This window comes from Exophiala mesophila (assembly GCF_000836275.1).
Source record: "Exophiala mesophila strain CBS 40295 unplaced genomic scaffold supercont1.2, whole genome shotgun sequence".
Classification (NCBI taxonomy): domain Eukaryota; kingdom Fungi; phylum Ascomycota; class Eurotiomycetes; order Chaetothyriales; family Herpotrichiellaceae; genus Exophiala; species Exophiala mesophila.
In genome coordinates this window covers 2,996,448-3,010,497 of record NW_015622505.1, presented here as the reverse complement: position 1 = coordinate 3,010,497, position 14,050 = coordinate 2,996,448, and the positions used below count along the sequence as shown (strand labels likewise).

At 49.5% G+C, this 14,050-nt stretch overlaps 5 protein-coding genes across 6 annotated transcripts; 1 reads left to right on the top strand and 4 right to left on the bottom strand.

The window, feature by feature from the left end:
• Nucleotides 1–743: 743 nt before the first annotated feature.
• PV10_02877 (uncharacterized protein) lies at nt 744–3,476 on the bottom strand (the record flags this gene model as incomplete). Its single annotated transcript, XM_016367254.1, has 2 exons — nt 744–2,884; nt 2,937–3,476. The coding sequence occupies 2 exons, from the start codon at nt 3,474–3,476 to the stop codon at nt 791–793; spliced, it is 2,634 nt and encodes an 877-aa protein (XP_016226772.1). The 3' UTR covers nt 744–790.
• A 1,474-nt stretch (nt 3,477–4,950) lies between these two features.
• On the top strand, nt 4,951–7,204 carry PV10_02876. Of its 2 annotated transcripts, XM_016367252.1 has the most exons (6): nt 4,951–5,417; nt 5,545–5,891; nt 5,981–6,068; nt 6,138–6,303; nt 6,386–6,584; nt 6,681–7,204. In XM_016367252.1, the coding sequence occupies exons 1-6, from the start codon at nt 5,009–5,011 to the stop codon at nt 6,930–6,932; spliced, it is 1,461 nt and encodes a 486-aa protein (XP_016226770.1). In that variant the 5' UTR covers nt 4,951–5,008; the 3' UTR covers nt 6,933–7,204. The 2 variants fall into 2 exon arrangements, with proteins under 2 accessions (XP_016226770.1, XP_016226771.1); XM_016367253.1 differs by having other exon boundaries at nt 4,951–5,891.
• PV10_02875 (uncharacterized protein) lies at nt 6,746–8,973 on the bottom strand. The gene is made up of 2 exons (XM_016367251.1): nt 8,194–8,973; nt 6,746–8,146 (listed from the first exon to the last, which is right to left on the bottom strand). The coding sequence occupies exons 1-2, from the start codon at nt 8,827–8,829 to the stop codon at nt 7,250–7,252; spliced, it is 1,533 nt and encodes a 510-aa protein (XP_016226769.1). The 5' UTR covers nt 8,830–8,973; the 3' UTR covers nt 6,746–7,249.
• A 654-nt stretch (nt 8,974–9,627) lies between these two features.
• On the bottom strand, nt 9,628–10,642 carry PV10_02874 (uncharacterized protein; the record flags this gene model as incomplete). Its single annotated transcript, XM_016367250.1, has 2 exons — nt 9,628–9,850; nt 9,916–10,642. The coding sequence occupies 2 exons, from the start codon at nt 10,640–10,642 to the stop codon at nt 9,837–9,839; spliced, it is 741 nt and encodes a 246-aa protein (XP_016226768.1). The 3' UTR covers nt 9,628–9,836.
• A 1,213-nt stretch (nt 10,643–11,855) lies between these two features.
• Nucleotides 11,856–12,922, bottom strand: PV10_02873 (uncharacterized protein). The gene is made up of 3 exons (XM_016367249.1): nt 12,488–12,922; nt 12,334–12,425; nt 11,856–12,275 (listed from the first exon to the last, which is right to left on the bottom strand). Exons 1-3 carry the CDS (start codon nt 12,675–12,677, stop codon nt 12,033–12,035), a joined length of 525 nt encoding a protein of 174 aa, XP_016226767.1. The 5' UTR covers nt 12,678–12,922; the 3' UTR covers nt 11,856–12,032.
• Nucleotides 12,923–14,050: the final 1,128 nt, after the last annotated feature.

The window sequence follows — 14,050 nt, the reverse complement described above, 5'->3', positions numbered from 1 at the left end:
TGCAGGAGAGGCTTTTGGCTGTGGCAGCAGTCGCGAGAATGCCGTGACGGCGTTGCAGGGCGTGGGCGTCCAATGTGTTATTGCACGCAGCTTTGCCTTCATTTACGGTCGCAACCAGCCTAACTTAGGTCTGTTGGGTTTTGAAATGCAAGACCCTAGGTTTTGGGAGCTGGTTGGCCATGGAAAACAGATTACCGTCGATCTGGATTCATTGGTGGTGACAGTCGAAGTCGACGGCGAAGATACAAAGACTGAGTCTTTCCCTTTTCAATTGAGTCTCATGCAACGACGTCTGATTGATATTGGTGGCGCTGAAAAGGCTTTTGCGAAATGGGGGAAGGGGCTTTGGGAGGTGTTGACAGCGAAAGACGACGGAGCGGCACAACAGCAGAAGAGTATCTCCTCTCTTGCTGCAGGGCTGGAAAATAACGGCGGCCAGGTGAAGCTAGAATGGTAGACTGCCTAAGGTCCTACAGATGAGGTTTTTTGGTTTTACTATGTTTACATGAATTTAAACGGACTACAGTAGTGTCATAATCGAAGCAACTTTCTTCTCCTCATGCGCAGACATAGCTGTTCCTCGAAGGAAGAGTGAAACATGCCTGCACATCAGAATCGTTCTTTTCAGGATATGTCACAGAGAGGTTATGGCCTTGAAGGCTTCCAGACAAAGACCTTATCGAGCATTTTCAAGGGGATCATGTTGACATATTCTGTTTCTTATCAAATCATAGCCATGTCATCTGACATTCGTCGAAGTAGTCACATCTGCCACTTCAGAATTCGTAACTCATCTTACAAGTTTCATCAATCTACGCACGCCGACATTTTGAACATCCTTCACCGCTTCACAAATCTTGTTTGCCTGGGCCTCGCCATAGACCCCCGTGGCCAAAGCCATGAACTTGACTCGAGTATTGTCCCAGGTACTGGGATTATCCGGCTCTCCAGTCGGACTCCTGAGATGCAATTGTGACGTATATCCGTCCGAGAAAACGACCTCGAGGCTGCTCTCAAGTCCAACGTGCGAATCCACGCTGAGGACTTCCATAGCATCAATGATGTCATGAACAGCAGAGTCACCGATATAGTCGTAGATTTTCCAGCCTAAACCACTATTCCCATGAAGCCAGGCGACTGCGGTCTGGTAGTAGACGCTGAACTGAGCGTCGACGACGTTTTGTGGCCGGAGTTTGTTATCGGTAGGCTCGCCCACAATACGATAACATGTTTGGGACAAGGAGATCTTGATGCTCTGCGGTTTTCCATGTGTCTGCTGTAGCTGTGCTAGTTGTGCTGCAAGTTCAATTGGACCGTGTGTCATTCGACAGCTGGCGTAGGGCTTGACAGCCGTTGATAGAAACTCCCAGTGTTTCAAAAATGGAAGACTCAGGCTGGGGCTAGGAGAAGAAGAAGTAGAAGAAGAAGATTTTGTCGCCCCAGTCGAGCTGTACAGGTTTAACAGCCCGTATCTACCCTCGATGGGCTCTGCAGCGCCGACAACGCCGCTTTCGGCCAGTGTCACGCAGGCGAAGGCATCGTGGGCGGCAAATCCAGGGTGGAGGCGTTTGTTCCAGCTGCCGTTGGCGAGGTATTGCATCGAACCTGCAGCCTTGGACAAGGCGAGTCCAAACGCGTTTTCAACTGTCTCGACGTCGGCGTGTCTTAATCTTGCGATGGCCGCCACGGCCCCGAAAATGCCAGCTGTGCTGGTGTTATGGAACCCGAGGACGTATCCTCCATTTCCCAATGCCACGCCGAGTCTACAGGTGACTTCATAGCCGGCCGCTAATGCAGTCAACAAGTCTTGTGGTGAAGCGTTGGTATTGGTTTCGGCCTCCGCAAGGGCAGCGGAGACGACACTGACGCCAGGGTGCAATGCTCCTCCTGCGTGAGTGTCGTCGAAATCCAGACTGTGGGAAAGCGCGCCATTGAGCATCGCTGCCAGTGGCGCAGACCATGATGGACCGTTCTTAATAACCGAAGCCTGATTACCCTTGCCATCATATCCAGCGTTGAGGGCTTTGATAGCCTTGGTTAAAGAATCGGAAGACTCTGAGAATATTGTTGCCGCAGAAGTAACTCCAATGTAATCCAACAAAAGGAGACGAAGCTTGTCTTGGACTTCAACAGTCAGGTCCGCATACTCTAATCCTGACACGAATTTAGCGAGACCCTTCGTTGTAATGGGATTTTCTCCCACCTCTGAGGCTGACACGCCATTGGTGTGTCCGTTGACGCCATTTACGGCTGGGAAGCAGTCCTTAACGTTGTCTGGGATGTAAATGTTGCCATCAAAGATCCTTCGAGCAGTCCTGACAAAGGAAAGTGTTTCAAAGTCGGGGACTTTGCCTTCCTTTAAAGGCTTCGAGATCACCACGACAGGTATGCTGCCGGAGGGATGTTGAATCTTGAGAGTTGTTTCTTGCAGGCCAGCTTCAGACATGAGTCTGTGGACAATGGTGCCTGGAATTCGACTACAGGCAGCTGTGCAGATGGAACCAGTGCCAGCCATGGAGGTATGGCATTTGTTATCCAGAAACAATCTTGACTGGAGGTGGAACTCAGGATCTGTTGATGGCGACACGAGAGTGACCATCGGCAGCATCGGCGATTGTTCATCGACGAGCTCCCAATCCTTGCACATGCCAGCTATGACGGCGGCCTTTCCACGTAGTTCTTTGACTCTGGCAATAAGTGCGGCATCCTTGTCTAGATCTCCTGGACGTTCGTTGCCTTGAATTCCTAGAGCTTGTGCTGGCGCAAATACCAAGATATTACCAACATCACAAATGCTGAATTCAATTTCGACGCCATTGACGATGGCAGTGTCAATGACGGAGTTGGTAGGAATTGCGCCTTTGTTCAAAGCCCCTCCCACAACCTAGAATCTTTGAGCCACGCAAGCTCCACCGATCATGCGAATCACGACTTACATTAGAATAGTCCATGAGAATAGGGGCACCAGTACCAGGGCAGCCATCGATCGAGGCATCACCAGGTTCGAGAGAATTTCCCGTCGCTGGGTCGATTGGTACATGAGAGATGAGGAGTTTGTTCGTTCCAGTGTTGAAGATCCTAACCTCCTGTGTCTTGATCTTGGGGTCCATGCTTACGCCAGGCCTCTTCTCCTTGACAAGGTCCTCATCGATGGCAAAAGGTCCTACACCTGCAGAGATATTGCCGCAATTGCCAGAGTATCCAACAAAGTCATCATTAATGCTGACTTGTGCAAAAGTATAGTCAACATCCGCATCTGGACGTTCTGACGGGCGGATCAAAGCGATCTTGGAGGTGACGATGTGGCTTCCACCCATACCGTCAATCTGCAGAGGATCCGGTGTTCCCATGACGCGTTTCAGAAAGCGGTCTCGAGCAATTCCCGGGGGAGGGACATGATGCTCGTGGAAGAAGAGAGCCTTGCTTGTCCCTCCTCGGATGTATGTGACCGGGACTGATTGATTCTTGCGACCCATATTGTTAGACTGATGATGCGCTTCAAGTTGTTGTTGGCATCCTGCAACCTGGTAGACGAGGATTCTTTATCATCATCTCATATAGCGTTGAAAGCTGTTTGGATGATCGTAATGTCTCGCTGAGTAAAAGTGTTTTGGCCAGAGCGACTTTCGGTCTCGGAACGGCGACGAATGTTCATTTTTTCAAGGCGGGTAGTCCCCGTCCGTGCACAACAGTTCAAAGCTTGCTCTTTCAGGGACTCCAGGTGCTCAATTTACGGGCATCATGGGGGTGAATTGGCGGGTCTTCGGGTCACTCGGCACTGCCGCGAAGGCTCCCTCCGCATTATGCTCTCCGCAACGGCAGGCCATCTGTACCTGCGGGCCGACTTGGGGTCAGCAAGAAGCGCCTAGGAAAACACGATGAGCACATGGCAATTTTTGATGGGATCATGGGTAAGCCGATGAGGCATCGGTATGGTTGAAAGAGTACCACATTTGCCATTATGAAATGGGGCTACATGGGCTCTACATACTCCGAGAATCGCACAGCTTATAGCACACCATAGCCCACGAATCACTTTATCTCATACACTGGTTTTGGGTAAATGAGTAACAAGGGGATTTGACTGGGGTATCTCATATATCTAGGTAGAGAAACTAGACTGCCCACAACTTAGATGCACACTGAGACGTATATCTGACCTATCGCTTCGTAAGGGTGACAGGTCCGCTTTCTACTCAGGTGCCCAACAGTAGTGTGCATTTAACATCAGAAGAAGCATCGCATCCATCGAAGATGACATTGATCACATCGCTTCGAATCGATTGAGGATCTGTCACGTCTCGTACAATGAGCGGGAAACTCCAGAACTATGAGCCTAAGTAGGTGAGTGATAAAGCAGAAGGTAGGTAATCTGATGAAGATATCCAAACGAGATCTTCTGGAATTTCACGACGAGTCCGGTTGACAGATGCCCATCTCAGGCTACATTTACAATCAAAACACTAAGTCACACAAGTCAATTCCATTCACTACTAAAGTACCTTGACACATGCCTACGGAATAGGCACATGCGATAAGGACCCTCGCTGGGACTCTAAAAAGCAGGGGAAATTCACGACGAGCCTTGGCAGTCGATCGTCTTTGGTCCACCATGGCATGACACACCACCACACTCACATCTCCGAAACCATCGGTCAGTGGATATGGCCATGATTGGATATCGAAGGACTTTCACGATGGCTGGAACCGTATGTCGCAATTAGATGCCACAAGGCGGATGGAAAGATGGGGAGTTTAGTTATAGTTATTGTGGCACTAAGAAATTAAATGAATTAAGATCGGGTGAATACTTTATTTCTCAACATGTGTTCTTTGAAGATCTGATCCTGCCATATACATCCCATTCCCAACAGGAACAACGCGTGTCTCTCCAATCAGGTCAGGTCAACTTAGCTCTCCCGACAACAGGAGCGCATCTTCAACGACGACGACGACGACGACGACGACGACGACAACGACAACGACAACGACGACAAAAACAGCAAATATGATCCAACCCATCTCGTCAGTAGATGGAGTTGTCGAAGAAGACGTCGTAGCAGAAGGAAATACCTCGGTACAACAAAAACTCAACGGCGTGGACGACACACACCCTATTGCAGTCAGCGCTCTTATCCATCGCAGTCTACACAGCCCGCCACCACAGGTGGTTAGCGCCAAAGGTCAAATCTTGACATTTTCAGATGGACGACAGATCTGGGACACAACATGTGGTGCGGCGGTAGCGTGTTTGGGCTATGGAAATCAGAGAGTGCAGCAGGCTATCATTGACCAAACGGCCAAGTTCTCCTACGTCAACTCCATGTTCTTCGGGACAGATGTTGCTGAGCAATTGGCAAACGAGGTGATTAGGGGAACAGGTGGGAAAATGTCAAAGGCATATTTCTTGTCTTCTGGTGAGTTTTTAAGATCCAATACCCAGAGTGGGAGAGAGAGAGGGGGGGGAAATCCATAAAATTTGAATGAGCAGTCTTATAGTCTCTTTGGATTTGGACGTACGTTTCGACTGACAAGCGAATTCAGGCTCGGAAGCAATGGACGCAGCCATGAAGCTAGCACGACAATATTACCTCGAAGTGACACCAGCGCAGCCATCACGCATCAATTTCATCGCTCGACAGGGTTCCTACCATGGAAACACATGGGGTTCTCTCGCCATGAGCGGACATGTGGCGCGCAGGAAGCTGTTTGAACCCATGCTCATGACCAACATTGGTCGTGTCTCGGCTTGCTATGCTTATCGAGGCATGAAACCCGGTCAGACCGAGGCTGAATATGTCCAGACTCTGGCCGACGAACTTGATGCCGAGTTTCAGAGATTGGGTCCAGAGACTGTTATTGGGTTCGTGGCTGAACCTGTAGTCGGTGCGGTATGTAATCAGACCCATCTTCCTCTGAATGAGCATTTCATTGTCTCTCCGCTTCTCCCGTACTGACATCAATCTCAATCACTCTGCAGACTCTAGGAGCCGTCCCCGCTGTCCCAGGGTATTTCCAGGCTATGAAGAAAGTATGCGACAAGTATGGAGCGTTGCTTATTCTAGATGGTAAGTCTATGCGAAACTCCCCTGTCTATCCCCGTCCCCTAACTTCTCACTAACCCCCTTCTCCCTCAGAGGTCATGTCCGGCATGGGACGATGTGGATCACTACACGAATGGCAATCCGAAGGGGTTGTTCCCGACATTCAAACAATGGCCAAAGGTCTAGGAGCTGGATATGCACCGATCGCGGCAGTTTTGGCGAATGAACGTGTTGTCGATGCTTTGTACAAGGGAACAGGGTAAGTTTTCATTCAATTTATGGCAAAACTCAGATCACCACAAAGTGTATTCGACGAGAGCTGACAATTATTTTCATTGAAGGGCATATTCTCACGGCCACACCTATCAGGCATATCCGGCTTCATGTGCGGCAGCGCTTGAGGTACAGAAGATCATCAGGGAAGAGAACTTGATTGAGAAGGTCAAGTCACTGGGTGATTATCTGGGTGAGACATTGCATGAGCTGCTCGACCCACATCCTCATGTCGGTGATGTTCGTGGAAAAGGTCTCATGTGGGGAGTAAGTTCATCATTCATCAATACAGATATATCCCATACGCGTATCTCGGTTGGTCCTAGGTTATTGTGCTAACATATTCCTTTTTCTCTTGTCCAGATTGAATTCGTCCAATCCAAGCATGACAAGTCAGCCCTCCCACGAAGTCAGAATGTGGCTCTACGGCTCCATGAATTTGCTTTGCAGCCCAAGTACAGCATCTCGTTGTATCCCGGCAGTGGCAGCGTAGATGGTGTGTTAGGCGACCATGTACTGTTGGCTCCGGCTTTCACAGCGACCAGGGAGGAGATCTTGAAAATTGCCCAGTTGACCAGAGATGCTATTTTTGATTTCTTTGAATCCGAGTCATAAGGAACAGGCTTGATCATGGGTTTTACTGTGACTATGAACCCAGGGCGTTGTACACTTCGCACAGGTGTGAAGATGGTCAACAAGTCCACAGCATGACAATACTACTCCAAGTCTGTTGCAGGTAATTGGCACAGACTATTTAACTGGCTTGCATTTAATACTTGATCGGGTCTTTGGTATCTATGAAACACAAATCACAATTGGGGAGGTAAAAGTGCATGATAAGAGGTGAATGACGGCGAGCATGTCTCCGTTAGCAGCTCCATGACGAGGAATTTCAGTGTCTTCTCTGTTCGTTGCTCATCCTCAAACGCTCGTTAGGCCAAAGCACCCATCGGATCCCAGAGTGGGAGAGTCAAGGGCTCCGTTTTCAATAGGTCGCGAATCTCCTTAGAAACAAATCCAGGATCAACCACGACTTGATAGACAAATTCATCAAGCCATTTGTCCGTCATGACGAAGAAGCCCTTCTCACCGGCACTTTCACCCCACGAATTCTGAACTCTCCAACGGACTGACTTTCCATCTTCCACCTGGACGGCAGTGAGAACCATGGCATGCGTCATGGCAGATTCACGGGCCTTGAGACGTTGCGACTTGCTCATGCTAAGGCTTATGTTGAAGGCAAGATTATAATCATAGAGAGCAGTGTCCATAATTCCCGAAGATGAGTTTGAGTATTTGCCAACGTCACTGCCAAAGAAAACGGGCAAGCCGGCGCGAAGCATGTTGATGGCGGCTGTCTTCATGGTAGCAATGTCGACGTTGACGTAGGTGATGGGACGACCTCCTACAACGTTGCCTAGACGGTCGACAGTCATCAGCTGGTTGTATTTGTTTCGTGGGTCGTTGACAAGACTGAAGAGTTGATTGACATCAGCATTCAGAGAGCGGACGACGGACGGGGTGGAAATGTCCTTGGCCAGTTCGAGAGGGGTCTTTGAAAATTTGTGATATTTGTTGGTAGCATCGTAAAATTCCCAGGTGAATTGTTCATCCGTCTTGGGAGGTGGGCCGAGGAGAAGGGTGAGGATGAGGTGGACTTCTTGGATGAATTTGGTCTTTGTGGCGATGATGGAGGATTTTTTGATGTTGGGTTTGGTGACGAGGGAACGGAGGGTGAGGGCATCTTCTCGGAGTTTTGTGGTGAGGATATTGTTCAGGACTCCTGAGTTTTGGGCATTGAAGGAGTCGGGGTAGAGCTTTTGAGGGACCTGTAAAAGATTAGATGGTGAAGTTGGAGAGGTCAAGGGGTACTTGCCAGTCCATATTTCTCGACCAAGTTGGCGGCCATGTCCCACTGCCCACCATCGTTTACGGGAGCACCCAGAAGTTCTTGGATCAGACGACTATCCAGATCTTGATCAGCAGTGTCAATGACCTGCTCCAAGAACCAGTTTGCTTTCTCCAGCTTGTCCCAGAAGAATAGATATGCCTGACTCAATTCAAACTCTTTGAGGTTGTATTTCTTCATGATGGGGACGCGGAGGACATTGGTGGTTGCAAACAACCAACATCTTCCGGATGAACGTTGATTGGTGACTGGAGACCCTTCAAATGGGATCTGAATGTTGAATGTCTGAGTATCTGGCAGGGTTGCGACCTTGTTGGCTACGACGGAGCGGACATCATTGGAGAGTAGAGCATTGAGAGCGAAGCGGTTCTTGGGATCATGGAGCAACTCTTTCTGCCATGCATTTGCAGCATCGATGGACAAGGTTGGGTCGGTGGAATAAGTGTGAGGAATTCCTTTTTCTGTGTCAACGTGGATGTATTCTTCATGGTCGACTTGATGCTGGCGGATGGTGTCTCGAGTGCGGAGATTCTGGAGTTGCTGGACGAGGAGCTTCTCGACGGCTGGATCTCGGGACGAGGTTGTAGACTGTGAATTCCCCATGATGAGGTATCGGATGAGAGGAGGAAGTAGTGTGAAGAGCAAGGGGATGTTACAGGTTGAGTTGTTGTGGTGGAGGGAGGCGGTTGAGGTCAGGTTGAGGTGAAGTTGATGTGAGATGTTGTGAAGTGGGAGTCAAGATCAATCAAGTGGAAGGAGTAGATAACGTGATAAGGCGCCTTCCTTGTGTGTCACCTACCGACTGATACGGCAGGAGCGCAATTGAGGACAACGGAGGGGCACCTGCCTTGATTGAAGATATCCACTCGACTAGTCCTATTCTAGTCTGGTGCAGCCCTGTCTCCGATTACGGACTACAAGGATATAGCAAAGTATTCAAGTTCCGTATATCAACTTCGTGTTGACATATCTGCCTAAGGAGTTGTTCTTAAAGTGCGGACTGTGAGAATATAATAAAGTGACTCCGTTTACCAATTGCGAACTACGAAGATGTAACAAAGTGACTCCAAGTTCCGTATTTTCAACTTCAGGTTGCCTATCTGCCCGAGGAGTTGTAGCCAAGACTGAATTCAATCCTACGTACCAATTCTTGCATTTCTTTGCTACCATCATGCTCATCGTCACAGATGACCGTGAAAGAAATAACCTACCACTGAAAAGAAGTTACCCTCGAATGTAAGAAAAGTACTCTGCCTCGTAAGAAAATCACCCTTGAATGTAAGAAAAGTACCTACTTTCCATCGTAAGAAAAATGCCCTCCCTCGAAAGAAAACTACCCTTGAAAGACAAGAATTACGCTGGAAAGAAAATGTAAAAGCCGTGATGATTCTTTGCTATCCAGCTAAACTCATCTCACCATGAGCGAGAGAGAGAGAGAGAGAGAGTCAATGTCTATCTAATTGCAGGGCCGGTATCCTCCCATTTCACAGGCTTCTGCCGTCACTTGCATAGCTCCTTCCAACCAGCCGTCGTAACCAAAACCTCATTCTTTGATCCTCTGATGACCACTGCCAGGACGGAATTGGGCAAAAGACCATGCAATAACCTGCTCAAAAGGCTCGTTCTATTCATCACACCACTGGTTAGCGACTGGCGTTCACAAAAGAGCCTATCTCAAGGCATACGTACTGAGCAATTTGCCTTGAACTGGCTTCTTGTTCCCTGCTTTAGCTTGCAGTTCATCGCAAGTCTCCACCACGACATGGTGTTTCCAGATCTCACAGGGGTGGACGTCACAGTCGGTAGGGTTACTCAGCCTGGAGAGGAAAGTCTGACCTATGAGCCGACCGAAGCGATCATTGGAAGCTGCGACTTCGGACCAGTCCGTAACCCCATGGGACCGGTAAGCCCAGAAGTAGACATGGTGGACAAGGAACTTTTCCAACAAGGTCAAGGACTCGCTTTCCCGCTCGAAAACCGCAGCAATGAATTTGCGGCTGGGCACCAGTGGGATTTCGTCTGAGAACAACGCTCTCAATCGAAGCAATGCCACCTCTCCCAAGGATGGGACCATCAAACGGTCTGCCATGTCGTAGATCTCGAGCCAGAATTCATCACTGTACAGTTGTGTGTCTTCTGTCATGTACATTGATGGTCCCTCGACCACCCGGCCAGTGTAAAGCCAGTCGTAGAAGAGCTGAAATCGGCCTGGCTCTTCATCCGGAAGATTGAGCACGCCGTCTTCACCTTCCGCGAAGCCGTGATTGAACGCGGCATTGAAGTATTTGGAGGCGGCGCAGAGCAGATCTTTGTGCATTGCCAATTCTTTCTTTCCGGGCCCCACAAAGATCTTGACAATTGATGTGCCGTGAGGGACGTGGGGTGGGCCAACGGGAGCAATTTTGCCAATGACCATTGTGAGGGAGAGGGAGGAATCGGTGTTGTGGTAGCGCGGGGTCGTGAGAAGAGGTCTTGCTCTTCTGAGGTCGCGGCAAAGAGGAAAGAAGATGAAGCTGAAGACAGAGATTATGAGCAAGCTCAAGGCGAAGGACGACTAAGTCGCGAGTGTAGATCGAAAAGAAGCTGATAATCTTGTTGTCCTGAAGAGAAGCTGTCAAACTGGAGAGAGAGAGAGAGAGGAAAACAAGAAGAAGATCGAGTGAGAAACAAGATATATATAGTATAGCGCACGTGCAAGAGTAGTGAATGAAAGACTTGCAAGAGTCATAGGAGTCTCAAGACATGAAGATCAAGAAGCTGAAACAGGTGAATCAGATCATTCATGCTTCACTGACATGCCAAAAGCATGCGATATGAGGCTCTCTGATCGGCTAATAGGCGTAATATCGGACGCTAAGCTGTTGAGGAGGTTGAAAACAGTGAAGATCAAGCTGAATCAAATGGAGACCTTCTCATAAGCGGCGAGTGAGTTGGCGGCTGGCGGCGTGAATGCACTTTGAAGAGTTCTTTCCATGTGCTAACGGATGGCCAGTGACCAGTGATCAGTGACCAGTCAGTCTGGGACGTGTTCAACCCAGCTGTGTATTCACGTGGTCTTTCTCTTGTCTGGAGTAGCAGACCACCAGTCATCTTTGTTTCAAGCACAAGTGTCATGAGAGACACGTGCTGGAACCGTCCCGCCCCTGGCTATGCCAGCCTTGCTCTCCAATTCAGGCTCGAGGAAAGAGTTCTTAGTTTTGGAGTAGGTCTTGATGAGGCACTGGTCAGTCTTCGAGCGTAGCTGTGGATAAAGGTCAAGATGATTGCAAAGCCTGGCCTGGTGGTAAGAAAGCTAGTGAAATCTGACGTGAGTTGAAAAAGACAAAGAGACGAGGAACGAAAAGCAACATGACGCAGGCGCAGAGATCTTAGAATAGACCGACCAAGTCAAAATCGCGCAGCCAGGGTGAGATACAACCACATCTGGATGTAGATAAATAGACATGGCTGGTCTCGGCGACTCAGACACACGACATCTCTTCACATTTGGTCCGGCCAGATCGTGAGGCCCAGGGTCAACAATGCCCTTCAACGTTGGTGCGCATGAAGTAGGTGCCTCGGATCTGTTCAACACAGCAATAACACACAAGGCGATAAGGATGAAAGACAACAGGCAGACTGAAGAAAAGTGTAAGACCCAAAGGAATTCAATTTCATCCTAGGCCACAAGCATGCACTCCGCTGGGTATCAGAAAACAATGTGAAGGAGGTTGCTTTCTGGCATAAACAGCTAAAAGGGAACATCGTGCGTATTGCACAATCCCTCGTCAACCTCTCCACCGCACCTCGTAGAAGCTTCCCAGTACTCAAGGATAAGCCATCTGGCTCGGGCTGGCATAGGGCTTTTCTGTGGTGGGGTCGATCCCAGTCGTTCTGACCTTGACCTCTTTGTTCTCCTGGATCAAGGCGCAGCAAGTGCAGCAGCACGAGGTGCAGAAATCGCCGCAGCTGCCACCCTCGATGCCGTACTTTTCTCGGAGCGACGTTCGGTTGATGCATTGGAGGATGCATGAGACGCCAAAGCACGAAAGACAATACCAGGCAAGGCACTGAAAGTAAGTCTGTCAGATGAAACTGAAGGTGATGAATCGAGAAATAAAACCATACCGAGCCATTGCAGCCGCTGGAGTCGGGGTCACCACGTTCGATGTCTTGATTCTTGCCATAGAGAATACATGGGCACCAGCATGAAAGACAGCCTGGAGTGGAGTTTAGTCATCTATGCAAGCGTATCCAGAAAATCTTTTTGGTGGTCACGTACATGTTCCAAAGGGCGAGAAGCAGTCAAAAAGACCGAAAGACCATGCACCGTTGGCGCCGCGGGAACCATGGTTGTGGTTCTGTGGATATGCTACAGCAGCGGCTCCACCGTTGTGCTGGTGGGGAGCGCCCATCGGTTGCTGCATAGGAGCGTCAGCGCCGTTGTACGTCTTTTCATTTGGTTGAGCCATTGTTGTGTATATGTGTGAAAAGGCTCCGTGAAGGCGATGAGAAGGAGAAAAGGAAACAGAGCAAGGTTCGTGACAGCGATGAAAGAAAAGGCGATGTCGATCTGGAGTGGGCCCTGTCGGAAGAGAAGAAAAAGAACGTATGGAATAGAGGTTGATGAGGCCCAAGGCCTCTGGCAGACTGGCTCATGATTGATATATCAAGGGACGAGGCCCCAGAAAAAGTGACAGTGGAGACCTTCTATTATGGGGCAGGGTGATCAGGGCATGGAGCGAGCCTGGATGGGGAATGAACCCTGGACGATCCGAAACCTTGAGTCGATAGAGCAGTGGTTAGAGGTCCAGCTGAGGAAGAAAAAGCTTTGAGAGAGTCGAGGCATGGCGAGTGACAGAGCGTCGCGTCGCATGGACAGGAATAGAGGAAGAGCGGATGGATTCGATAGTTGTGATGATGGTGGTGTGGATGATGGTCGACGGGGCAGTTGCCATCCATGCAACCGAGCCCTGCCGTGCCTCCGTGCCTGCCATGCCTGCTGGGGCCAGTTGGTGGCTCCTTCCCCCTGCCTGAGGCTGAAGCGGGGTTTCTCTGATTGGGAAGGAGCATTCAGTGGACTCGCCTGTGCTCCTCCTGCCCCGTAAGGCGTTCGATGAAATCGCTACACGAACGCTATCCTGATCCCTGGCCCCGTCCCTGAGCATCCTGAAGCTGTAGCATTGCTGTGCTCTTGTCTTTTAGACTCTCATGACTCTTCAAAAAACATAGTTGCGTATGTGTATCCATAAATAAATCGAGTGGGGATCTGAGGTTGATTGCATATGTCAAGGTGGAATTTACGGCCATGCTTCTTCGTTCAAAGATGCATGTGTGTGTGCAAGTACATAGGTACTCCCTTTGTCAGAACAACGAGGAGATGAGTGATTGGCGTGTGTCGTAATCTCGTGTTCAATCAGGCTGGGCTGCTGGCATCTGCGACAATGTGCTACCAAACTTCAGCCCCTAATATGGGATCTGATCCTATAGGGAGGATCAGGGCTAGGGGCCAGGTATTTCGTGACTGCTGTCAACACGAGAAGCCATAGACATGGCTGTTTGAGCGGCTTGGTCTCAGATCCAGAGACAGCCAAAGGACGAAGGATTGTTCTCCCATGGCGAAGGATCAAATTATGGTGATCAAGGGTCCAAGTGGGCATGACATTCTGACACACCGGCTTAATAAATGAATAGAGTAAGTAGTGGAAGGATTATCATGGCACTGAAGGATTCTTCCTGTTGGGGGCTGAGGAGTCTCTATTTCTTCCCTCTAGTGAAATAGCTAGACTGTCTAAGTAGGGCAATGTGATGCTAGCTGCCGCTGATTGCAACACGTGTTGAACGG